Raw genomic sequence first — 26,823 nt, 5'->3', positions numbered from 1 at the left:
ATGGATACAGCAAAAAGAAGACTAGAAGAGAGGCATCTGTGCACAGGTTTAGTCTCCGGACTTCACCTGCTGATTTAAAACCCTTTCAGTGCTGCTTTTAACACCAGTTGTTCAAAATGACCACCTTGATGTTACTACTCTTTCAGTTCTAAGACAATCGTATCAGCAAGTAAACAATATGATGACAGTGAAAAGAAAAGGCTTATTTTCTTTGCCATAAGTCCAGAAATATAAGTATTTAAAGATTTCTTAAATAAATTGAAAATCTTAAAAGTCTTCAATTTAAAGGATTAAGTCTCCTTTGCACTGTTATTTTCATAGATCTAATTTTTTTATATAACTAGAATCTTAAACAGCAGATAGTTTGAATGTAAGTCTCTTCTTATTCTTTCAAAAGCTTGGCCTTATTCCCCAAATCAATTCGCTGGAGAATTTCTGCAGCAAGAAAGACTTAGATGAGTATCAGCTGCACAACTGTGTCGAAATTGCCTCAGCAAGGGGACCTCAAGTGCTCCCGGGTGCCTGTGAAAGGCTGATCATCAGCATGTCTGCCAAGCTGCACAATGGGGCTGTGGGTGAGTATCTGCTTAATGAGCTCCACTGAAGCACTGACATCCATACAAATGCTTTTTGGAATGTGAGCAAATCAATTTACGTTAGCCCCCACTCCAAACGACCAAAATACCCATCTCCCAGTGATGAGATATACAGAACGGTCTGCTGATGTGTTGGAATCACAATGCACAGCACAGTAAGTTTGTAAGAAAGGAACTTTGCAGCAGCATGGAAAGGCTAGATGGCTGGAACAATGGTCCTGAAATACGCATTTGGAATTCTAGGGCTGGGAGGAACGCCAGACATCTTCTTTCATCCCAAAATATTCATTTTATAAATGAGAGTATTGGGGCTCAAAATCTGTATGTAACTTACCCGTTTCATTTAGCTATGGAAGGGTTTCTCTCCCTCAGCACTACTGAAATTCCTTCGCTGTGGAGGCCTGCCCTATGCACTGTCAGGTGTTCAGCAGCAGCCCTGCACATCTCATATCGGTACCACCCTCCCCTCATTTTGACATACAAAAAATGTCTCCAAACTTTGTCAAATGTCAGCTGGGGAACAAAATCATCCTTCCGTTGAGAAGTGTGGCTATAGAGAGATAGCTACAATGAGAGGTGAGGCTTCCTGAGTGTTAGGCAAATGCTTTTTCCATTAGGAAACAGCTGTGAGTTCAGGGTACCCACCATCTCATGAAATATATGGAGTAGGGGAAATAATAAACTAGTAAGGGTGAGCGGGGGGGCACTGGCATTGTGGCTCATGTCTGTAATCACAGCACTTTGGGAGGCTGAGGAAGGCAGATTGCTTGAGGTCAAGAGTTCAAGACGAGCCTGGCCAAAATGGTGAAACTCCATCTCTACTAATAAATACAAAAATTAGCCAAGTGTGATGGTGCATGCCTATAATCCCAGCTACTCAGGAGGCTGAGGCATGAAAATCACCTGAACCCAGGAGGTGGAGGTTACAGTGAGCCAAGATTGTGCCACTCTACTCCAGCCTAGGCCATAGAGTGAGACTTAGTCTCAAACAAACAAACTAGTAAGGAGTATGGTGGCAGATACCTGTAGCCCTAGCTACTCAGGAGGCTGAGGCAGGAGGATTGCTTAAGCCCAGGAATTCAAGGCTGCAGTGAGCTATGATCACACCACTCCAGCATAAGTAACAGAGTGAGACCTTATCTCTAAAAAATAAAGTAGTAGATATAATTCAGCACCAATGCAGAACATCAGGAACTGAAGTATTAATAATGCCACTAGTATTAATTACATTAGACTAATTATTCAAAACCAATTTTAAGTCTGTTATTAACTTGTTAAATAATATTTATTAGCACCCAATGTACCAGCATTGTTCTAAGTACTTCACAGACCTTATTTCCTGTTAACCATACAACAATCCCACCAGGTAGATCCTATATTCTCCCTATTTAACAGATGAGGGAGTGGAGTGTTTAAGAGGTTGGCCGGGCATGGTGGCTCAAGCCTGTAATCCCACCCAGAACTTTGGGAGGCCGAGGCGGGTGGATCATGAGGTCAAGATATCGAGACCATCCTGGTCAACATGGTGAAACCCCATCTCTACTAAAGATACAAAAAATTAGCTGGGCATGGTGGCACGTGCCTGTAATCCCAGCTACTCAGGAGGCTGAGGCAGGAGAATTGCCTGAACCCAGGAGGTGGAGGTTGCGGTGAGCCGAGATCGCGCCATTGCACTCCAGCCTGGGTAACAAGAGCGAAACTCCGACTCAAACTAAAAAAAGAGATCTTAAATGAGGGAGAGGTGAACTACAGCTACTAAGAAGGTGAGGTGCCTCTCTGCCTCTTTGTTTATCTCTACGTCCCTTCCTTTGTTCCTTGCAGCCTGCAAGTGTCACCCCCAGGGCTCAGTCGGATCCAGCTGTAGCAGACTTGGAGGCCAGTGCCAGTGTAAACCTCTTGTGGTTGGGCACTGCTGTGACAGGTGCTCAACTGGAAGCTATGGTCTGGGGCATCGTGGCTGTCACCGTACGTAGCAAAACACACAAGGGGAAATGCTCACAGTCTTGACATTTTGATAGCAGGCAGGGTCATAGGGGGAGTTTTACGGGGAGGAGATTTGAAACTTGACTACATTATTCAGACTATCTATATAGATAAAATATACTGAACATTTTTTTTTTTTTTTTTTGCTACACTTCATTCATCCATTCATCAATGGGCCCTGACTAACAGAGCTGCATTAGAAACTGAGAGTAATAAACAAGATATAGTCCATGCCTCTGGAAGTTTGCAGTCCATATCAAACGGATGGTAGTCCAGGTAAAATGTGAACCACCATGGAGGGAGCTGGCAAAGCCAGCTTGAGGATCTAGCTCAGAAGCCCAGTGGCTGGAAAGGCTAAAACAATGATAAGATTGGGAAATCAAAAAAGGGACAATGCTGTCACCATGGGCAAGACTTCTCCCACTGAGGATATCACCCTTTCTCATGCTAGGTTGCAAACAGGCTTATAACTCATTTTATAAGTCACCCATTGATAAGATCTCTCTTTACTGTGTAAATCATTAATGAAAATACTGTTTCTTCACATTGCTGCCTTAGGAACCATGAAAACCTACAGGTAGGTTAATTTCCTTTCCAAATAGGGAAACATCTTTTCAGTCATAATTGAGAGAGAGTGTTCCCCTTCCTGGGTATTGCTTGGGCATGGCCACCCACCCAGCCCATCATTGGACCCATCATTGCTTTTTTTTCTTTTCTTTTTTAAAGCTACAAAATGCCTCAGATGCACAAAGGAGTCTAGACAAAGGAACAAACATTTCTTCCATGTGTCACCCTATCAGATAAACTGGCATCACATTTTCACACAGGGGAGACTGGCTCAAGGGATTCAACAATTTATCAGAAAAGGATTGGCCCTCTTCCATCTTCCATGGGAAAAAGAATACTCTGAGCATGTTCAGAAAAGGATTGGCCTCTTCCATCTTACCCGGGAAAAAGAAAACTCTGATCATGTTAAGATGGGTTCTTACATGGTTTATAGTCTAAAGGTTATATTAATGCTGCACTATTATTATAGTATAGTGTTTATATATCTATATTAATTCTATAATACAGTGTAGTATTTATATATCTATGTTTATACTATTATTATAGTGTGGTGTTTATATATCTATATTAATACTATACTATTATTGTAGTGTGGTATTTATATATCTATATTAATACTATGATATTAATACACCTAAGATATATGGATGTTTAAGTTGCTAAAAACATACTACTTGTTTGGTTTCTCTGTATAAACAACAAATGTTCATGAGACGCAATTGTTCACAATGTGCTGTTTATCGAGTGAATCAGTGAGTTGTTATTTAACTCACATTTACCTGGAACTCATTATATGCTCTGCCCTAAGCACATTACAGGCTTACTTGATTCACCAGGAGTGGGACAGGAAATGCGACACCAGAACTGTAACTCTTTCACCCCCACACACTACACGTCCCTGCCCCAGCATAATTCTCTTTGCTTTAACCAGCATGTCACTGCCATCCTCAAGGATCAAAGGCTACTGTATGTCACCAAGTAACAGGACAGTGCTCCTGCCGCGGCGAGGTGGCTGGCCGCTGCTGTGATCGCTGCCTGGCAGGCTACTTTGGATTTCCCAACTGCCGCCCTTGCCCTTGTAATGGGTTTGCTGAACTTTGTGATCCACAGACTGGGTCATGCTTCAACTGTAGAGGCTTTACAACTGGCAGAAACTGTGAAAGGTATGGAATTCATGTGCACTTTAATTTTTAGGTCTTCTACATTTTGTTCCAATCTCCTACTGGAGGTCCGTTGAGTAGACTCAGTAATATTTAAGTGTGAGAGGACTGTTATGGGTGTGAAAGATTATTGTTTCCTCATCCTTCAAAATCATCATATGAGCCAGAAAATGATGGATTAAATCAATGACACACATCTGCCTGGCATGTTACTTTCTATGTTCCTCAAATATGACATGTAAATTGAGTGTTATTATGTAATAACACATAGAGTTTAATTGACTATACCTTGAGACTTTTGATATAAAACCAAAAGTCATTTTATAGAGCAAATGAACATCTTTTAAAATATTCAGTTTTCATAATTGCACTCTTTTAAAGCATAGCAAATTCTCATTGGCTAACTTGATATTTTCCTGGGAACATTTTGGTAAAAGAAAACTGTCTTGACAGGTGTATTGATGGTTACTATGGAAATCCTTCTTCGGGACAGCCCTGTCGTCCTTGCCTTTGTCCAGATGCTCCCTCAAGCAATCAGTATTTTGCCCATTCCTGTTATCAGAATCTGTGGAGCTCAGATGTAATCTGCAATTGTCTTCAAGGCTATACAGGTATGCAGTATAGTGTTGGATACAATTTTTCCTCTCTATCTCACACTGCAATCTGTAAAATGATCATATGTTCATAATTTATTTGTCCTGGACAGATGCGTGGTACAGAAATGGTAAGAGGATACAATATAATAAATTGCTGCTTTATTGAACAAAGAATGAACAATTGACAAACCAATGACAATTAAAACTCACTGGCCACTGAGCTATAATTGTTTGCAAATGATGTTCTAGAAAACTAATTGACCTAATAAAGACCAAATCAAATTAATTTATTTAAAATAAAATTATCACATATTAAGTAAGATATAAATGTGATAAAGTGGCATATATATTACATATAACAAGAAATTAAAAACTAAAAAATGGAATTAGTCAAATGCTTTCTTTGTGTAATTTCAAATATTCAATTTGATACTTCACAGATATAACTAATATTTTCAGATATCTTGAAGCAATATTTGGGCATTGTACAGACATTGCGTAAGTCTTAAAACATGTATCTCTTGCTCAATTAAAAATTTTATTTATTTGAGACAGAGTCTTGCTCTGTTGCCCAGGCTGGAGTGCAATGACACAATCTTAAATTCACTGCAACCTTCGCCTCTGGGGTTCAAGTGATTCTCTTACCTCAGCCTCCTGAGTAGCTGGGATTATAGGTGTGCACTATCATGTACAGCTAATTTTTGTATTTTTAGAAAAGATGGGGTTTTGCCATGTCGGCCAGGCCGGTCTCGACTCCTGACCTCAGGTGATCTGCCCACCTCGGCCCAAAGTGCTGGGATTACAGGAGTGAGAGCCACCGTACCTGGCCTAAGAACTTTATTTTAAAGACTTTAAGAGGGCTAAGCACAGTGGCTTACACCTGTCATACCAGTACTTTGGGAGACTGGGAAGTGCATAAGGGAAGATTGCTTGAGGCCAGGAGTTCAAGACCAGCCTGGGCTGCATAGCAAGACCCTGTCTCCACAAAGAAGCTTTTTAAATTAGCTAGGCGTGATGGATTGCATCTGTAGTCCTAGGTACAAGGGAGGCTGAGGCAAGAGGATTGCTTGAGCCCAGGAGTTCAAGGCTACACTGAGCTCTGATTATGCCACTACACTTCAGCCTGAGGCCTGGGCAACAGAGCAAGACCCTATCTCTAAATTTAAAAAAAAAAAGGTATTTCAACATCAGTGTGAATGTTCAATGCAAACAAGAAGATAACTTATGAAGTCTATTTGATTTAATGATATGTAGAACATTTGGCAATATTAATGATAATTACCATCATGATAATAAATTATATCCCTGATTTTCCCCCCTTAGATTTGTTACATCTAAGGTTAAAAGTTAATTCTTACCTCTTCCCTTGCAGCCTATTTTTCATGCACAGTTTGGTGTGTTAGTCAGTTTTTAAGAACTGAGACCATGTTTGGGCTAAATGAACCAAGTAGCATGAACCAAAATGTGGAGAGTAGAGCCACAGTTTGGGCAGCTAAAAAGCTGCAGTCATCTCCTGGTTGCAAGGGTAAACAGTGTTGGAGAGAAAGGTGGCTCCTCCACACTGCTTAACAGAAACAGCCTCAGGGCTCATATGTCATCAAAACTGCTCTTGCTTATCTTCACGTCTAGAAGTGATAGCTGTTGCTGTTTGGGACTTTCCCTTTAGGCCTGCTTTATTTTCACCTTAGTTCACCTCTAGGATCAACTGAGAGTGAGTTGCCCCAGGAGAACAGGGGCTGAGATTAGCCTTGGGTCCTGGGGCACACTAATGTGATGCTGATTATATAAGGATCTAGAAATCCTGTGCTCACAGCTCCATGGTATTTAAAGAAAGCCTGGAATCCATTCTCCACCAAACACTTTTAAGCACCAAGTAATCGTTTTATTATCTAAGTGAATAGTAATGAAAATAAAGGTTTTGTTTCACTTAAAACACTTTTCCTTATTCACCCCAAATGTGTGACTTCTCATTATTCCTAGAGGAACCCAGTGATTTTCTATTTACAACATCGATCTTCTCCTCTCTCCAAACACTGACACCTCACCCCATTCCCTTTCTTCTCCCTTTCTTGCAGGTACTCAGTGTGGAGAATGCTCTACTGGTTTCTATGGAAATCCAAGAATTTCGGGAGTGCCTTGCCGGCCATGTGCCTGTAACAACAACATAGACGTAACTGATCCAGAGTCCTGCAGCCGGGTAACAGGGGAGTGTCTTCGATGTCTGCACAACACTCAGGGCACAAACTGCCAGCTCTGCAAGTCAGGTTACTATGGATCAGCCCTCAATCAGACCTGCAGAAGTAAGTCTGCAAAACTCCCCATGGGAAAAATGTCAGCTGAGTGACAGCTCATAAGTGTGTTGTCAGCTCTCCCATGCTCATTTCAGTTAGACCAGTCCCAGCAGGTAAAAGCAGCACCCACTAGGCGACAAGGCTGTTGTACTGAACTCAGCAACAGAAATTAGTGCAGTACAACCAGTGGTATTCTCAGATGCAGCCACAATGTTCTCACCAGTATTACTTTGCCTTTTGTGTCTGTTGCCTTTAATACCTGTCCTAGTGGATTCAAAGCATTGTTTCTCAGAGTTCAGTCTACAGTTCACCTGTGCCAGGGCAATGGGGAGGTGAGGTGTATTCGCATGCAAATTCCTAGGCTGTGCTTCAGACCCAATGAGTCAGAATCTCTGGGAGTGAGGCCCAGCAATCTGCATTGTAACGAACTTATCAAGTGACTGTAATGTATAAAAGTAAACCATTGTTTTCAAGTCACTTAAATAAAGGAAACTTTGGTGAGTGGCATGAGGGAAAAATAAGACTTTTAGTCATCCTAACTGTGAGCTCTTGGTGCAAGTTCAACCACATGCACTTGCCATTTGGGGAGATCAGAAACCACTGAATGGGTTCAATCTACATAGATTCTTTGGTAAATTATTTACTAGTATAAGGTATTTGTTCTTTGAGCCCTTGGAGAAATGATACATTCAGGTCTAAAAAGCTATTTGTATGGTTTGCTAAATGCCACATTTATTATAGAATTTACCTCTGATGATGATTTTATCATCCCAGGATGCTCCTGCCATGCTTCCGGTGTAAGTCCTGCAGAATGTCCCCCTGGTGGGGGAGCTTGCCTCTGTGACCCTGCCACTGGTGCATGCCCTTGTCTGCCGAATGTCACAGGTCTGGCCTGTGACCGTTGTGCTGATGGATACTGGAATCTGGTCCCTGGCAGAGGATGTCAGTCATGTGACTGTGACCCTAGGACCTCTCAAAGTAGCCAGTGTGACCAGGCAAGATACTTTAAAACTTACTAATGCACTCAAATGTGTAAAGAAAGTTTCTCTTATGTACTGTTGTTAATTAGTGCATTTAAACAGGATTGGCCTTACAGGGAATGGAGTCAGCATCTATCAAGGAATGAAAACCAAAAAAAAGAGAATGAGCATCTCAGAGTTCAGCTTCGCCTACTTCAGTTTTCTCTATGGCCTTTCTGTGACTGAGGAAGTCAGAATTCATATATAGTGAAACACAGACATCAACCTCACCTTTCACTATTTCGTACATGTAATCATAGGGAAGACCTAAAAAATAGATATCAGAAGAGATTATTCATCAGAATGAAAATAAACAGATAACTTCAAAATCCATAATTCCATTTTAAAAACTGAGCTGTCATTTCCCATAGCTCACCAATTGGCTTTATATATGGGTAAAATAAGTTTTCTGGACTTCTAGACTGGCATCAATCATGCCTTAGGAATGTGGGCATGTGTACCAGGAGCAAATCTTAAATGTTTCATATACAGCTAATAATACATTGATAGATGCACATGTGATTTTTTTGGTCAATACAACAGTAAGCACGGAATTTTTAATAGTAATAACTTACTTGTGGAAAAAAACTATTTGTTAATATCATGCTGCTTTTTTTGATGGTTTTGGTTTTTATCTTTGGGCTTAATCTACTCTTTGAAACAATTTTCACATTAATAGAGTTTGGGAGGAAAAGGGAAAAACAATGACAAGAAGTGTTAGAAAAAGCCAAATTCACAATATAGGGATCAGGATCTAATTGGAACGAAAATGCTAATTTAAGAAACTGGAGTCTTTCCAGTTAGTAAGCATAGCTCACCTCCAATTTCAGCTCCACTGCTCAACCATTATTCAAAGGTCAAATCTTTTGAAGGTAATTCTTACATGGAGAATGTGTTTTTCCTTCTCTTCTTTTTCTTTCTCTCCAGTCCTCATCCACCAACCCACATAAACACCTTACCTTTTTTTAAATAAGCTTTTTATTTTAGAACGTATTTGTGAAGGTGTAAAGATAGAACTGAGAAAATAAACCCCCTACCCAGTTTATTCTATTATTAACACCTTATATTAGTTTTATAGCATCTGTCACTATTAATGAACCAATATTGATATATTACTGCTAACTAAACTCTTTAATTTAGTCAGATTTCCTTAACTTTACCTAATGCCCTTTTTCTGTTTTGGGAATCCATTCAGAACACATTTAGTTGTCTTATTTCCTTAGGCTCCTCTTGGCTGTGATAGTTTCTCAAGTCTTCCTTATTTTGTAGAATGTCCCTGAAATCAAATTTATCTGATATTCTTCTCATGATTAGACTGGGTTTATAGGTTCTGAAAAGACAGGGACGTCAAGTGCCACTCTCATCGCATCATATCAAGGGTACATATTATTAACACGACTTCTCACTATTAATGTGAATCTTGGTCACCTGGCGGAAGCAGTGTTTGTCAGGTTGTTATATCATCAAGTTACTCTTTTTCCTCCTTTTTACATTGGACTTTATGAAAGGAAGTCACTGTGTATAACCTACTTGAAGAGTAGGGAGCTATGCTCTTCCTCCTTGAGGACAAAGTGCCTCCATGAATCACTGGAATTCTTCTGCAGTGGAGATTTGTCTGTTGTCTAACATTTATTCATGCAACCATTTATTTATATCAGCATGGACTCATGGATATTTATATTTTGGGGGATAATCCAACTCTATCTTGTGGTTCAAATTGTTCCAGCTTTGGTCACTGGAAGCTCTTTCAGTAGCTCCTGTGTCCCTTTAACATAGGCCAATACTGTACAGTTTCTTTTGTTTGTTGGTTGGTTTGAGACAGAGTCTCACTCTGTCACCAGGCTGGAGTGCAGTGGCACAATCTCAGCTCACTGCAACCTCCGCCTCCCAGGTTCAAGCAATTCTCCTGCCTCAACCTCCTGAGTTGCTGAGATTACAGGTGCATGCCACCACGCCCAGCTAATTTTGTGTATTTTATTAGAGACGGGTTTCGCCATGTTTGTCAGGCTGGCATAGAACTCCTGACCTCGTGATTCGCCCGCCTCAGCCTCCCAGAGTGCTGGGATTACAGGCATGAGCCACTGCGCCCAGCCTACTATAGAGTTTTTAAAAGTATTTCTTACTTCCTGGCACTGCAAAATGTTCCAGAGATTCTCACTCTGTCACCAGGCTGGAGTGCAGTGGCACAATCTCTGTCTCAAACCAACCAACAAACAAAAGAAACTATACAGTATTGGCCTATGTTAAAGGGACACAGGAGCTACTGAAAGAGCTTCCAGTGACCAAAGCTGGAACAATTTGAACCACAAGATAGAGTTTTGGATTATCCCCCAAAATATAAATCTTATGTATTCTCTGCCCTAGTCCTAATATCAGCTATTTCTCTAAGGAGCACTGGTTCCTTTACTAGAGAATGGTGTTGGAAACCAAGATCTGAACCCTGGATGGCTATGCCTGTTTTATAAGCTCCCCCTACTCCCCACACCTGCAGCCACAAACATGGAATAAAGTGGTAGATCTCCACATGACCACCTGGCTTCCCAATTCTTGAAGAACTCCGAATTCTCATGACAACGCTATGTGGCAAGTTTCTTAGACCTTTTGGGTGGCATATTTGCAGCAGCATTCAACAAAGACCATACTTCCGAGGTAGCCTATGAAGCTGCAAGTTAGATGGTATTGGTTTAACCAGAAAGCCCCTCATGACAAGGGTACTTTGGGTTATTTGGTCCATAGGGGATCCCTTGGGGGAACATTGCTTTCTGCAATCAGAAAACATGTTCATTGGAGTACAGGGAAGACGTGAACATTTAGATTCCCAGCTGTTTAAACAATTACTGATAGATGTCTCTATGTTAGCCAAGAGGTGGTTCCTGGTACGTTCCCATAGAGAGATACAAATATGCCATCCAATATTTTTATCAACACTTAGTTGGAGTTGGAGAAACATGCTTCTCAAATTCGCAGATATTACAAAGCTGTAAGCTTATGTGATAAAAACAGAGCAAGATATCCCAGTAGTCTGTCATGCAGATTGGAAACAAGGAGATGAAATGTTAACAGGGTAAAAGTAAAGTTTTGCAATTGGGTTTGAAAAATCCCTTGCATAAATACAGGGTGGGAGTAATAATTTGGCACCAGCTCCTATGAGAAACATCTGAGGGTTTTCATTGCGTGCAGTCTTCCAGTGAGCCAGCAGCATGTCAGGGCTGCCAAAGAAGTGACGCCTGGACAGGCTGGACTGGGGGGTGCTGTGCCCAGGTTCAGGGCAGTTACCATCCCATTATCTGCTCTACTGGCCCAATGGCGCCAGGAACATTGTTGTCATTTCTGAGCACCATATTTTAAACATCATGTTGACATACGAGTAAGTGTCCAAAGAGAGACAACCAAGATAATGGATAGAACAACGCTCATCTGTGATGAAGGCTAGAGAGAATCAGGAGAGATCGATCTGAAGAAAAGAAGCCTAGGCAGGTTGGGATGGCCATCTCTAGTGGGGAGAAGGACTTTAGTAAGGGGAAAGAGGCAATTTTGTAAGACAGGACACAGAACAATGGGAACAAGTTAAAAGGAGGCAGATTCTACTTCAGTATAAGAAAGCACTGCCCAACAGAGGCAATCAGCAACACGACAGGCCTTGGGGCAACAAGTATCCCATAACTCCCTATATTTGAGGAGAAGCTGGCAGGAACTCCAAAGATGGATTGAAACCTGACAGATACAGGCTGGGTGTGGTGGCCCACACCTATAATCCTAGCACTTTGGGAGGCTGAGGCAGGTGAGTCACTTGAGATCAGGAGTTCAAGACCAGACTGGCCAACATGGCGAAACCTCATCTGCACTAAAAATACAAAAATTTGCTGGGTGTGTTGGAGTGCACCTGTAATCCCAGCTACTTGGGAGGTTGAGGTAGGAGTAATTGCTTGAACCTGGGAGCCAGAGGTTACACTGAGCTGAGATAGCACCACTGCCCTCCAGCCTGGGCAACAGAGCGAGACTCCATCTCAAAAAAGAAAAAAAAAAAAGAAATGTGGCAGATCCAGTCACTCTATGAATCCAGCTACTTATTCACGGGAAACGTACGGAGTTGTTTAAACAGCAAATTTAGAACTACAACAATAGTGATTTGCTTTTGTATTTTCTCTTATTAATTTTCCAACCTCCTCAGCTTTCAGAAAAACTGGTCAAGAGTTCAGTTGAGAGGGTAAAGGAAAGTTCAGCCCTCTCCGAAAGTAACTCTCATTAAACCATTAAGCCCGAAATACAAAAAAAGATGTTTTTTGTACACAATGCTAATCCAGTTGGTAGAAACTACATCATACATTCCATAATGAAAACATTACTTGCCACATTAATTGATGAATGTTCGACCAGGTCTTTGGCCTTGCTCACTTATAGGGGAACTCCCATAACAGTTGAGGAAAAGAATATGGCCCATTTCCCATCATGTGTTTTGTTTTCATTGATATCTGTGTATATTTTTCAGTTTGGGGCCACCTGTCCCTGAACAGCTGGAAGCAGGCGATATATTCAGGAGCTTTAAGCCAAAGCACATTAACTCCTGATCCTTGGTATTGTTGGGGGTGGCTGCTGGCCATGGGAACCATCCTTCTTCCGCCTTTACACAGCTGTATGTTCTAAATCACCAGAGGGGAAAGTGTTTTCCTATTAAAATGCATTGTTTTTTTAGACCATAAAGCTTGTCAGTTCCTCACCCATGACTGTTCTCACAGCTTACAGGCCAGTGTCTGTGTAAATTAGGCTACAGCGGGAAACGTTGCAGTGAGTGCCAGGAAGATTATTATGGTGATCCGCCTGGGCGATGCATTCGTAAGTATTGGGAATTCTAAAAACTCATCAGTACAATCAGCCTGGGCCTACCGTGGACATGCTATGAACCAACTGCATTTTTTTTTTTTTTTTTTTTTTTTTGAGGCGGAGTTTCGCTCTTGTTACCCAGGCTGGAGTGCAATGGCGCGATCTCGGCTCACCGCAACCTCCGCCTCCTGGGTTCAGGCAATTCTCCTGCCTCAGCCTCCTGAGTGGCTGGGATTACAGGCTCGCGCCACCATGCCCAGCTAATTTTTTTTGTATTTTTAGTAGAGACGGGGTTTCACCATGTTGACCAGGATGGTCTCGATCTCTTGACCTCGTGATCCACCCGCTTCGGACTCCCAAAACCAACTGCATTTTAAATTTCTTTTTTTGAATGTTGCTTTTAAATAAGGTGGACTTAGAAAATTCACAAAGTTTAATTCTGCATTTTGAAAATAATCTTCCTGTAGCCCTACAAAAAGATTATTTTCCTCCTATGCTAAAAGTTTTGCCTATATTAAAATTTGTAGCCTGTCTTAAAATTCCTCCAACTCATCACAAATGAAATAGCTTCCAAAAGAAGTCAATCCAAAGAAATGTCAGATATCACCATGGGCTTACCACCATGGTCAGCCATACATAGCCACACATGGCAACTCTTTCCTCCTCCCCATTCCTCTATAAATGTGCCTTGTGTCTAAAAAATATTGCTCATTCCCTTGCCCCATTCAAATACACATTCTGAATGATTTTCTCTGGGACCCAGTTATTCAATTTTCTAAGTGGAATTGTTGCGTTAAAACCAGGAGTGAGGCCCAGCGTGGTGGCTCACACCAGTAATCCCAGAACTTTGGGTGGCTGATGCGGGTGGATCAGGAGGTCAAAAGTTCAAGACCAGCCTGGACAATATAGTGAAATCCCATCTCTACTAAAAACTACAAAAAAATTAGCTGGGGTTGGTAGTGTGTGCCTGTAGTCCCAGCTACTCAGCAGGTTGAGGCAGAAGAATCACTTGAACCGGGTAGGTGGAGGTCACAGTGAGCCAAGATCATGCCACTGCACTCCAGCCTGGTCAACAGAGTGAGATTTCATCTCAAAAAACAAACAAACAAACAAAAACCCAGGGTGAAATTTTGGCTCTTGGAAAATCTGTCTCAGAGCACCTCTTTCTCTGTGTCCCTCTACTATTTTGATAATCTTATTTCATAAAAATGCTTTCATCTTTTATAAAGAAGCAGTAGAGAAAACTGCAAATAATCAAGTTAGACCACAGACTACACTAAAGCTCTGGGGGAAGAGCAGCTAATGAGAGGGAATGGCCTCCAGCTGATGAAGTGGGGACACCGCCCCCAGCAAGGGATGCCTGCTAAGCCTCTGGGCCAAGACCTATGTGCTGGACAGATGGTATATAGCTGAAGAGCCTAGTGTTTTTATTTGTAATTGGCATCATTTTTACAAAACTGACAAATTTATTATTTCTTTCTTTCTTTCTTTTTTGATATAGGGTCTCACTCTGTTGCCTGGGCTGGAGTACAGTGGCATGATCACAGCTCACTACAGCTTTGACCTCCCTGGGCTCAGGTGATCCTCCCACCTCAGCCACCAGAATAGCTGGGAGGGAATACATGTACATGCCACCACACCTGGCTAATTTTGGTATTTTTTGTAGAGATAGGGTTTCACCATGTTGCTCATGCTGGTGTGGAACTCTTGGGGTCAAGCAATCCACCCGCCTTAGCCTCCCAAAGTGCTGGGATTATAGGCATAAGCCACCATGCCCAGCCTCAAATCCATTTTTAAATTAATTGTTCCTTGTAGTTAGTCCAAAAACATAGGCTAGTGATTCCCTAACCTTTTGGAAATTGCAGTAAGCTCAATAGATCTCCTCATCCTCTGTCTTCAGGCTTGGTCAGAAACCTGCTTAAATAAAGTAGCGTGTGAAGTCAGTTATTTTTTAAAATTAAGACAAAATGAATTTAATTTTTCCTCCTTTTTGGAAAATGCAATTGTTTTCCTTATGTAATAGAAGACGGCATTGTCGGCATGCCCAAACTAGGCTTTATTTACTTGGAAGAAGTGCGATGTTGGGACTTCTTAGAGAGGCTATAACATACCTGAATCAGCCTCAGTGACTGTAGCAGCAGAGTTACTACCGTGTGTCCATCATTAAATCACAATTCTTACCCAAATAGATGAAGATCCCATGTGTAGACACTTGCACTCACACAATAAAAACATCTAATATTTGCCAAATCAAAATAGTAAACTGATTTGTTAGTGGAATATAGAGAGCTGTGCTAGTGAATAGTGGATAGAGAGAGTAATGGCTATCACACAGATCTCTGAAATTATATTGGCTTTAAATGTTCATCTTAAAAGTGTGAGTTACAAAGATTCTCAGGAGAGAGAAAAAGACCTGATTCTTGAGATAGTCATCAGCAAAAGACCCGGTGACATTCTCTGCTCCTTCTCTTTTCCTTTTTAGCATGTGATTGCAACAGGGAAGGTACCCAGAAGCCCATCTGTGATCCAGACACAGGCATGTGCCACTGCCGGGAGGGTGTCAGCGGCCAGAGATGTGATCGCTGCGCCCAGGGTCACAGCCAGGAATTCCCTACTTGTCTTCGATGTCACTTGTGCTTTGATCAATGGGACCACACCATTTCTTCCCTCTCCAAAGCGGTGCAAGGGTTAATTAGACTGGCTACTAACATAGAAGATAAAAGAGAGACCCTGCCTGTCTGTGAGGCAGACTTCAAAGGCCTCAGAGAGAATGTGTCTGAAATAGAAAGTATTTTGAAACATCCTGTTTTCCCATCTGAGAAATTCTTAGAAGTCAAGGATTATCATGACTCTGTTAGGTAAGATTTGCACTCAAGTAATAGCCAAACTCCTGCTTTAACTTAACTCTCACCAAGCTTTAACATCCTCGGCCTTCAATTTAGAAAGGTACCTATGTTGACTATAGGAAATGATAGTTGTTCAGTTAATAACCAGGCCAGGCCGGGCGCAGTGGCTCACGACTATAATCCCAGCACTTTGGGAGGCAGAGGAAGGCAGATAACTTGAGGTCAGGGGTTCTACACCAGCCTGGCCAACATGGGGAAACTCTGTCTCAACTAATAATACAAAAATTGGCCCGGTGTGGTGGCGCATGCCTGTAATCCCAGCTACTCAGGAGGCTGAGGCAGGAGAATCGCTTGAACCTGGGAGGCCAAGGTTGCAGTGAGCCATGATTGCGCCACTTCACTCCAGCCTTTGAGACAAGAGCAAAACTGTCTCAAAAAAAAAAAAAAAAAGCTGGACATGGTGGCTCACACCTGTAATCCTAGCACTTTGGGAGGCCAAGGCGGTGGATCACCTGAGGTCAGGAATTTGAGACCAGCCTTACCAACATGGAGAAACACTGTCTCTGCTAAAAATATAAAAAATTAGCCAGGTGTGGTGGTACATGCCTATAATCCGAGCTACACAAGAGGCTGAGGTAAGAGAATCGCTTGAACCCAGGAGGCAGAGGTTGCAGTGAGCCAAGATCACACTGTTGCACTCTTGGGCAACAAGAGCAAAACTCCATCTCAAAACAAAACCTTGGTTGATAATCATGTTTGTCTATTTTTATCTTACACAGTTAGGATTATATGCTATTTTTCCAGATCCCATAGATTATATAACAAAAAGACAGTCTTTAATGGGGAAGCCCAAACTCAGTAAAGCTGAAAGATATGAAATTGGAAATATGGTAGTTTCAAAAAATAATATATATGTTTTTCAATGATACATGTAGGGAAAATTTACCAAATCTTTCCAAGCTCTTCAGTTGTTTAGAAGCCTATATGAAATCTTATACCAAGTATGGTAGTTTCCCAAAAATGCAAGCCTGTTTTTATTACATATTACTGAATCTTTTTTTTTAAATTTATCAACCATTGTTGAGATTAAGTTGATAGTTTTGGGCCACCGCTCAGCAAACTACGGCCCAAGGGTGGAATCTGACACAGCCTCTTTCTGTAAATAAAGTTTCGTTGGGGCACAGCCACGCCCACTTATTTACACCTCCTCTGTGGCTGCTGTCTCTACAATGGCAGAGTTGAGTAGTTATGACAGAGACGCTATGATTCCTAGGGCAAAGTTTGCCAGCCTGTTAGGGGCAAAACCAGGATGAACATAGTTTCTACGCCCATAGAAGTACACAGTCTACTAAGAAACCCCAAAAATGTGCTTACCTAGCAAAATCTCCTTCCTCCCCAAGAAAAGGTCCTAGATTAAGTAATAGTTAAAGCCGCAGAGGTTTATGTCATATATAACACGAGTATAAATATAACATCACTCATTATCTATAGGGAAATATGGTAATTGCTTAAAAGTTGCACAAGGAAGAAAGTACCACCCACCTTGGTAGTTCAGGGAAAGGGCCACCACATCATAAATGCAGCGACAGGGCCCAGGAAAGCCACATGGTCAGGGCAAAGCTGGCAGGTGACAACAGACACATCTATACCTCTCTAAAGACTTCTGGGCTGGGCATAGTGGCTCACACCTCTAATTTCAGCACTTTGGGAGGCTGAGGTGGTAGGATTACTTGAGGCCAGGAGTTCAAGACCAGCCTGGGCTATATAGCAAGAGGATCACATAAGCCCAGGAGTTCAAGGCTGCAGAGAACTATGATTGTGCCACTGCACTCCAGTCTGGGTGACGGAATGAGACCCTGTCTCTAAAAACAAAAACAAAAGCAAAAAAACTACTTCTGCACTGTAGGATCTAGACCCCTGTGTCAACAGATCTCCTCAATTTTCAAGAGATGTCAGACAGCCATATTTTTACTGAAATATCCCCACTTCAAAATGCAAACAGCTAATCCAATAGCATTTGTAAGAAGCCCTACTGTATAGCCCAAAGAAGACAAGTCTGAGAATGAGCTTTGACCCATGGACCACTGCATGTGGTTAGACACCATTAGGAAAATGTCAAAGTAGCACAAAGAGAGCAGAATGAGCCAATCCCCAGTGGACATTCTGGACAAAGAGTCTACATGAACCAAAGAGAGTGAGAAAGAGGACTCCCCCAGACCTGGAGGTAGGAGAAAGCATAGGCTGCAGTGTCTCTTCAGCCAGCAGTCCAGAGGCCTATTCCCTCCTGGTCCACCTGCCAAACTCCTACTTCTCTTTTTTTTTTTTGACAGAATCTTACTCTGTCACCCAGGCTGGAGTGCAATGGTATAATATTGGCTCACTGCAACCTCCACCTCCTGGGTTCAAGTGATTTTCCCTGCCTCGGCTACCTGAGTAGCTGGGATTACAGGCACCCTCCACCATGCCCAACTAATTTTTGTATTTTCAGTAGAGATGGGGTTTCACCATGTTGGCCAGGCTGGCCTTGAACTCCTGATCTCAAGTGATTCATCCACCTCGGCCTCCCAAAGTGCTGGGATTACAGACGTGAGCCATCACGCAGGGACCAAATTCCTACTTCTCTTTAACAGCCACACAAATATAACCTCCTCCCTGAAGCCTTTCCTGACTTCCTCACAGAGAGGCTATGTTTCCTTCTCCATCGTCTCCCCTCTTTGTCCTCCTTTGCTGTTGCCTCGCTGTGGGATACCCTGGGCAGGGCCTGCCCTCTCATGTGCTACTCTTATTCTGGCCTGGTGTAGTTCCATTAAAAAAATGTTGCTGGATAAACTACAAGTGGAAGGGGAACAGGAGGACAAAGAACCCCAGGTGTTATGAGCATATATTCAGAAGTCAAACCACCTGGTTTAAATCCACTTACTAGATGTGTGGCTTTGGGCAAACTACTCACCTCCTCCAAGCTTCAGTTTCTTTATCAAAAAAGAGAGTGAGATAAAGCCTGGATTTCATAGGATCCTTGTGAGAATCACTCAAGACATGTCACTTAGCATAGTGTCTGGCACATGTAAGTGCTTAAGGAGTCCCAATTAGAGTAACTGTCATTTTTATTATTATTATTAGCCTGAAGAATTGCAGTTGTGACTATTGGAACCTGAAGGAAGAATCTATAGATTAGAGGGGAGAGTTACAGCAGAAAACGGTAGGAAGCACTGCAGTTGTGCCAAGATAAAGTAGTCCCATAAATTCATTTTAGAACTTCCCTCAACGGTACCTTTCAAGATTTGCACACGTTTCCCCATCTTGAGGAATGTGTTCATTATCCCCTTGAAGCAAGTGTAGGTGCTAAACCCAGCAAATTGAAGCATGACAAAGGTGTACCCCATCAAAGAAGAAGGTGATGGGAAAAAAACCCAAGGGAACACTCTCCAGCAAGAAAACCTTCCTGTCACTAATGGAAAATAAGAATTAGGTCCCTGTACAGAAGTAGCACTGAAAAGAACCTTGCTGAATGCAGATTGATTCTAAATGAAGGACTGATTTTACCCCAGGCTGAGAAAAGAGTTCTGTTTTATCATATGTTGAAAGCCAAATGTAGATCAGTTCCCTTAGATTGATTTAACTGAAGCACGTCTGAATGCATGTTTCAAAACCCAAACTGAAGACAGAGCTTAAACAGTCAAATGGAATGATTTGAAAGGCTTTATTCTACTAGACATTGTATGCTGTCCATATTTTAAATGAATGTTGGAATAGTCCAGCAAGGTGAATTCAGATGAAAGAGATGAGACACAGATACAATTATAAACCAACAAATGAAAAACTTGCTGAAAAAATTCTTGATGGGGTATTCTAATCAAGAATACCTAACAATTAGGGCAATTTTTGTGGCATTTTTTTCACCAATATATCAAATGTAACTACATCCATCCTCATTTTCTCTGATAGAAAACAAATCATGCAGCTAAATGAACAATTGAAGGCCGTGTATGAATTTCAAGATCTGAAAGATACAATAGAAAGAGCAAAGAATGAAGCAGACCTCTTACTTGAAGACCTTCAGGAAGAAATTGATTTGCAATCCAGTGTCCTTAATGCAAGCATTGTGGGTAAGGGAAAAAATGCATTTTTGACTGTGTCTGTACAAAGTTTGATGAGATCCATAGTGCATTTCATTAGTGAGTCATCCTGTGCTTACCAATCATAGTGCCTGAGCACTTCAGAATATGCAAACACACCCCTTAAAGGTATTATTTGTTCATGGATATTTCAACTTTTAAACATCGCAGAGCCTGGATAGTATTCACTCAAAATAACAGGTGAACAATGTCTGATATTAAACAAATGCTAATACGCAAAGTAATCTAGTGCCAAACCCATGTAAGGGGTCTTGATTAGTCAGCAACAGAAATTCTAATATGGCCATAAGCAAAGGAGAGAAACATTTATATGCCTTCCTTGGTATAAGCCACTCCATTTTCAGTAACCATAAATGCAAAGGAATGTGAGGCAAAAAGGAATTCAACACAACATTTCTCATAAGAGCTTTGTAGGGGTGGGAGTCATGCAACATATACAGGCCCTTAACTCATATCACTTAGTTCTTAAAACTGAATGCGATCCATGCCTACGCCAAAATAATTTGCAGGAGAAATGGAACTCTAAAGCAAACCTTTGATGAGCTCATCTCCTGTTCAAGATGATACCCCTTATATTTGGAAATGAACAACCTGTTACTACTGAGAGAAGCATCACTGAGTTTATTCACACCTAAGCCATTCAATTGAGAGGTAAATGGAAAATACAAATGAACCCATGTCAAGAAGAAACTTTGACTGCTTTTCCTTGGTCTGTGTATATAGTCCTACACTTGATCTGATTGTGACCTAGAAGAGAAAAAAACAGGCAGTTAGGAATACCTAATTTCCCTAAAGAATGCCTAAATTTAGTGATATAAATTCGAGCAAAGATGTATTGCTGATGTTCAATACATGCCATGTAATGAGTAAGGAATCTACTCTGATTCCTAATCTAGAAGACAGTTCCCACTGAAAGAACCCAAAATCATTCAGAGGTTACCCCAAGCCAGGTAAAATAAAGTGAAACTGCCCCCCATGCTCATCCTCTCAAGTTTGCAGTCCAACAGCAGTTTCTGGGCTTTTTTCCAATGCCTGACGTTGTGCAGATCATTACAGCAAGTTCCTACCTTTGAGTTATTTCAGTCTAATGGGGGACGGGGGACAAGAATATAAACCACCTCAAACAGCATTAAGACTGTTAGAGCATCTTCAAGCTGCTTCAAAAACAGAGTAGCACGGAATTCTTCCTGGGTTCATTAGTAAAGGCTGCAGGGAATAGGTGACAATTGAATTATCTCTACGGAGTAGAGATAAATCTGCCATAAAAATGAAAGGAGAAACTAATTCTGAGCAATAGGAACATTTTTTTCATGAGAAGTGAAAAGCATGATATATTAAGAGCATGGTCTTATAAGAACCAGAAAAATTTTAAAGATAAGGTATGGTTGTTTTGTGCCTAGATTGTGGTTCTATAGGCAGTAAAGGTCAGGACTTTGGGCCTCTGGTTCCTAAAATATGGAGTTATAGTTTAAAGCCCTAATATACTATAAATTACCTTAAAATATACCATATATATGATATTACTTTCACAAATGTGTATTAATAATGCAAACATATAAAATATAGAGAAGTGCGTAAGAACACAGGCTGTAGAGGCAAACACCCTAGGTTCACACCCTGGCTTCATCTCTTACTATCAATGAGAACTTAGGCAAATAACTTTCCTCGACAGAGCCTCAGTTTCCTTATTTGTAAAATGAAGATGATCATACTAAAGTACATTTCACACTTGATGGGAAGTATAGCACAGGCACCTGCAAAGCACCCAAGCTGTTTGTTAGCTATTGTTATTAGCCTCAACGTCAGATTCAGGAAACTGCAGCATCAGGGTGAATCCTGCCCACAGCCTCTCTTTGTACATACTGCTTCAACAGAACACAACCTCACCTCTTTATTTACATACAGCCTGTAGCCGCTTTCAGTCTACAATGGCAGAGGTGAATAGTTGTAACAGAAATGCTATGACCAGCAAAGCCTAAAATGTTAATTATTTGGCCTTTGCAGAAAAAGTTTGTCAATTCCTGCTGTATAGAGTTAAGTAAATTCAGTTGGTTTATCATATTTGAGTGTATGTAGGTATTCATAGTTAATACCTTATATTTGTGGAAAATATTTACAGAATATATTCATACTTTCTCAATTCTCTCAAATTATTATCACCAATTTACAGAGGAAGAAACAAAATATAAAAGATGATCTGATTTGCTCAAGGGTATGCCCAGGCAGTAAAGGGTGAAGCCAGGACTCACACCACACCTGTGGACTTAAATTTCAATGCTTTGTATCTATCTATCCATATTTATTACACTATAGCTAATCTTTTCCCTCATCAAATGCAAATTCAAGGAAGTGAAATTTTATAGTGATAATTGAAACCAAGATAGTAGCCAAATTATAGAATTATTATCTTAATAACTGATATATAATTTTGTTTCCACAAAATTTGCCTTCAATTTGCATTGATGTAGACTCCTCAGAAAACATCAAGAAATATTATCACATATCATCATCTGCTGAAAAGAAAATTAATGAAACTGGTTCCACCATTAATGCCTCTGCAAATACCAGGAATGACTTACTTACCATCTTAGATACACTAACCTCAAAAGGAAACTTGTCATTGGAAAAATTAAAGCAGATTAAGATACCAGATATCCAAATATTGAATGAAAAGGTAAATATTCATGACGGTAAGGTCAAAACATTTGTGGTTTTTACGTGGCGTATGGACCTCTTCAATGGTATTTCCCTAGCTTACATTTTAAATTTTTGTATTATGTATTAAAAATATATAAACATATGTATATATGAAATACACGTTTTATTATATACTATAAAAAACCATATTTTTATTTTTATTTAACTCAAGAATTGATCAAAGAGTAAAGATTGTGGCTTGATTTGATTATTTGATAATATTTACTATTTTTAGTAAATATATCTAAATGTTTAGTACAGGCCTCTGAATTTTCTCCTCTTGCTTCGTTATAAGAAAAAGGATAATCACCTTAAAAGAATAAAAAGTGGGCCGGGTGCGGTGGTTCACACCTGTAATCCCAGCACTTTGGGAGGCCAAGATGGGTTAATCACAAGTTCAGGAGTTCAAGACAAGCCTGGCCAATATGGTGAAACCCCGTCTCTATTAAAAGTGCCAAAAAAATTAGCCAGGTATGGTGGCAGGCACCTGTAATCCCAACTACTCAGGAGGCTGAGGCAGAGATTGCTTGAACACGGGAGGCAGAGGTTGCAGTGAACCGAGATCACACCACTGTACTCCAGCCTGGGTGACAGAATGAGACACTGTCTCAAAATAAATAAATAAATAAAAAGAAAAGAATAAAAAGTTCAGGCTGGGTGTAGTGGCTCACACCTGTAATCCCAGCACTTTGGGAGGCTGGGGTAGGCAGATTACTTGAGGCCAAGAATTCGAGACCAGTCTGGCAAATATGGTAAAACCCGTCTCTACAAAAAACACAAAAATTAGCTGGGTCTGGTGGCGCAGACCTGTAATCCCAACTGCTCGGGAGGTTGAGGCAGGAGAATTGCTTGAACCTGGGAGGTGCAGGTTGCAGTGAGCAGATATGGCACCACTGCACTCCAGCCTGGGCGAGAGGAGGAGACTCCATCTCAATAAATTAAGTAATTAATTTAAAAGTGAAACTAACATATAATCCCTAAAAGTTCAACTATTTTCTCAAAAAATTAGAAATACAAAATGACAGATTGGGGCATGATACTGATAAGTAATTTAGATGTTTTGTTATCTAGGAAATGTTTAATGGGTCATCCCAATGTACCAAGGATGAATAACTATTTAAGAAACATATGAATAAAGCAGTGCCTCAACTTAATGAGCCTGGATGGCATGAGAAAGAACTCTGATGGCCAGGCATAGTGGCTCATGCCTGTAATCTCAGCACCTTGGGAGGCCAAGGTGGGTGCATCACCTGAGGTCAGGAGTTTGAGAGCAGCCTGACCAAAATGGTGAAACCCCATCTCTACTAAAAATACAAAAAATTGTCCAGGTGTGATGGTGGGCACCTATAATTCCAGCTACTCAGGAGGCTGAGGCAGAAGTCTCGAGGCAGGTGTTGCAGTGAGCTGAAGTCATGCCATTGCACTCCAGCCTGGGCAACGAGAATGACATTCTGTCTCCAAAAGTAAAAAAAGCTCTGACAACAAGTTGCTATTTAACGTAAATCATTTCTCTTGCAAGGTGTGCGGAGATCCAGGAAATGTGCCATGTGTGCTCTTGCCCTGTGGTGGTGCTCTCTGCACGGGCCAGGAGGGGAACAGGCGGTGTGAGGGTCCTGGCTGTCATAGCTCCCTGACCATCTCTACGAATGCCCTCCAAAAAGCCCAGGAAGCAAAATCCATGATTCGTAATTTGGACAAACAGGTTTATGGGATAAAGAATCAGGTGAATATCTTCTCTTGCTTTATTTGTAAAGTCATAGCAATAAAGAAGCAGACTGTTGTAAAATTTATAAAACTGCCATATAACTTCCAAGTGAGAAGATAGATTCTAGATATTTGGTGATATTCTAGTTGTTCCTTATGCCTGAAAATATAGGATAAAATTATAGATTGTAGGGTCCAGCCCTACAGAGTTCTGTGAGCCACTCCTGGCTGGTGTGAAGATGAGAAATTGTAGAAATAAAAGGCGACGGGGGGCAGGGTAGATAGGGCATGGCAGTGATAGGGTCAAGTATATCACGTGTCATTCAGGTAGGGGCTTAGGAACCAAAGTGAGGTAAGGAACATAATGCATCAGCTTGATAAGTATTTTTCCATACTTATCAAGAAAGAACTAAAACATTAAGATTTATATTACTATTACTGATTATCTTTTCTAAGACAAAAGGAACCAGGTGCAGAGGTAGAACATAAGAGTAGACATGGAATGTGACCACTGAAGCACAGCATCACATAGAGACAGTTAAGCCCCCAGATGTCTGCCGGCCTGCCTGACAGCCGCCATGTCTTACCACAAGAGCTTGGAGAAGCAGAGTTTTCTCCAGACTTCCCCAGGAAGGAGATGTTTCGGCCATTTTGGATGTCTCCTTCCCTAGCTGGCTAAACAGCGGGTACTTTCACAGCGCTGGCACTGCCGCACAGCCGAGGCACCCTCCAGCAGCCCTCATGCAGGCGTGACAGAGGGCTTGGAGCATCTTGCCTTAGTGTCATTCACTTCACAATGTCACCCCAGGTTCACACTTCCGACCTGAGAGACATTAGTAAAAGAACTAAGATCACCTATGAATAACTAAGATCACATATAAATAACTAATAACTACTACAGTTATATTTCTAGTTACTTTCTTCTTCATTATTTTTATGGAAATAGGCTGAGGCCTTTTGCTTCTGCCTTGGCACTTATGGGATCTCCCTCCATAACAGATAATGGATATAAATCTATCTTTAGAAATAGAGGTGAATATTGATGTATTTCCTATTATATATATGTATACAGTTGACCCTTGAACAACATGGAGGTTAGGGGCACCAAGCCCCCACTCCACAATTGAAAATTCATATATAACTTTTGACTCCCCCAAAACTTAACTGCTATTAGCTCACTGTTGACTGGAAGCCTTACCGATAACTTAAATAGTAAATTAACATATATTTATGTATGTATTACATAAAGTAAGCTAGAGTGAGAATATTATCAGGAAAATCACAAGGAAGAGAAAATACGCTTACTAGTCATTGAGAGGAAATAGGTGATCATAAAGGTCTTCATCCTCATCTTCTCATTGAGTAGGCCAAGGAGGAGGAAAAAGAGGGATTGGTCTTGCTATCTCAGAGGTGGCAGAGGCGGGGGAGGTGGAAGGGAGGCAGAAGAGGCAGGCATACTCAGTGTAAGTTTTGTTGAAAAAACTTTCTGTATAAGTGGGTGTGTGCAGTTCCAACCTCCGTCATTCAGAGGTCAATTGTGTGTGTAAAGAGAGAGAAAGAATTCAAAACATATTAACATAGGTCATAGACTCGTGTGGACATGTTTGTTTACAGCAAAAACTACATAAAAATGACAAGACTCCAAGCCTTAAAAATTTGAAAACAGGCCAGGAGTAGTAGGTCTCGCCTATAATTCTAGCACTTTGGGAGGCCAAGGCAGGAGGATCCCTTGAGCCCAGGGGTTCAAGACCTGCCTGGGGAACAGAGATAGGTGACCCTATCTCTATTTTATAAAATAATAATAATAAAAAAGAAAATATAAATAATTAAACTCTAGATCTCTCAGAGCAAAGAATAATTTTTTATAAATTCATAAATATGTAAGAATATATTTGAAATTCTACTAAATATATAAATTGTAATGTTAGAATTTAATATTAGAAAATAGCTTAATAGGAATTAAACTGTGCCTTGAACTCATTCCCCTGTTGATAGACTGATAAAGTTGTTTTAACATTTAAATTCCTTATAATTAAATCTATAATAATTTGAAATGATTTCATTTACTTTTCTGGTCATATTCATAAATGGGCATCATTTTAAATTACCTGGTTTACTTTAGCCTTTTTGTTTAAGAATGCATTTTATTCTCTGGTTTGAAAACAAGATAATGGTGTGCTCCCCATTCTGTTTCTTTTTTGACAATACACATAGAGCCTCTGACAAGGAAGAAAAAGCTTTTAAAAGAGCTGAATTTTTTACCACTGTATGTTGAATATTATATCAGTAAGCATTCTTGTTTGCAAGCAAAAAAAGCCCACTCCTGAACAAAAAGGAAATATATATAAGGACATCTGGGTCTCAAACTCCAGTAAGGGATAGAGGGTTAAGCTTGGGAATGGGATGA

The 26,823-nt window shown here is 40.9% G+C and overlaps 1 protein-coding gene across 1 annotated transcript in view; it reads left to right on the top strand.

The window, feature by feature from the left end:
* The window catches only part of LAMB4 (laminin subunit beta 4), a 107,844-nt gene that overhangs the window by 52,071 nt on the left and 28,950 nt on the right, over positions 1 to 26,823 (top strand). Inside the window, exons 17-27 of the mRNA XM_035254109.3 lie at positions 398 to 575; positions 2,418 to 2,561; positions 4,078 to 4,309; positions 4,760 to 4,917; positions 6,978 to 7,202; positions 7,968 to 8,188; positions 12,949 to 13,045; positions 15,516 to 15,891; positions 19,825 to 19,985; positions 22,484 to 22,689; positions 24,232 to 24,435. Coding sequence (XP_035110000.1) covers positions 398 to 575; positions 2,418 to 2,561; positions 4,078 to 4,309; positions 4,760 to 4,917; positions 6,978 to 7,202; positions 7,968 to 8,188; positions 12,949 to 13,045; positions 15,516 to 15,891; positions 19,825 to 19,985; positions 22,484 to 22,689; positions 24,232 to 24,435 — 2,202 coding nt within the window. The remainder of the gene's footprint in view (positions 1 to 397; positions 576 to 2,417; positions 2,562 to 4,077; positions 4,310 to 4,759; positions 4,918 to 6,977; positions 7,203 to 7,967; positions 8,189 to 12,948; positions 13,046 to 15,515; positions 15,892 to 19,824; positions 19,986 to 22,483; positions 22,690 to 24,231; positions 24,436 to 26,823) is intronic.

This window comes from Callithrix jacchus, chromosome 11, assembly GCF_049354715.1.
Source record: "Callithrix jacchus isolate 240 chromosome 11, calJac240_pri, whole genome shotgun sequence".
Taxonomy (NCBI): domain Eukaryota; kingdom Metazoa; phylum Chordata; class Mammalia; order Primates; family Cebidae; genus Callithrix; species Callithrix jacchus.
The sequence above is the reverse complement of the archived record's forward strand: the minus strand, read 5'-3'. Positions and strand labels throughout refer to the sequence as shown.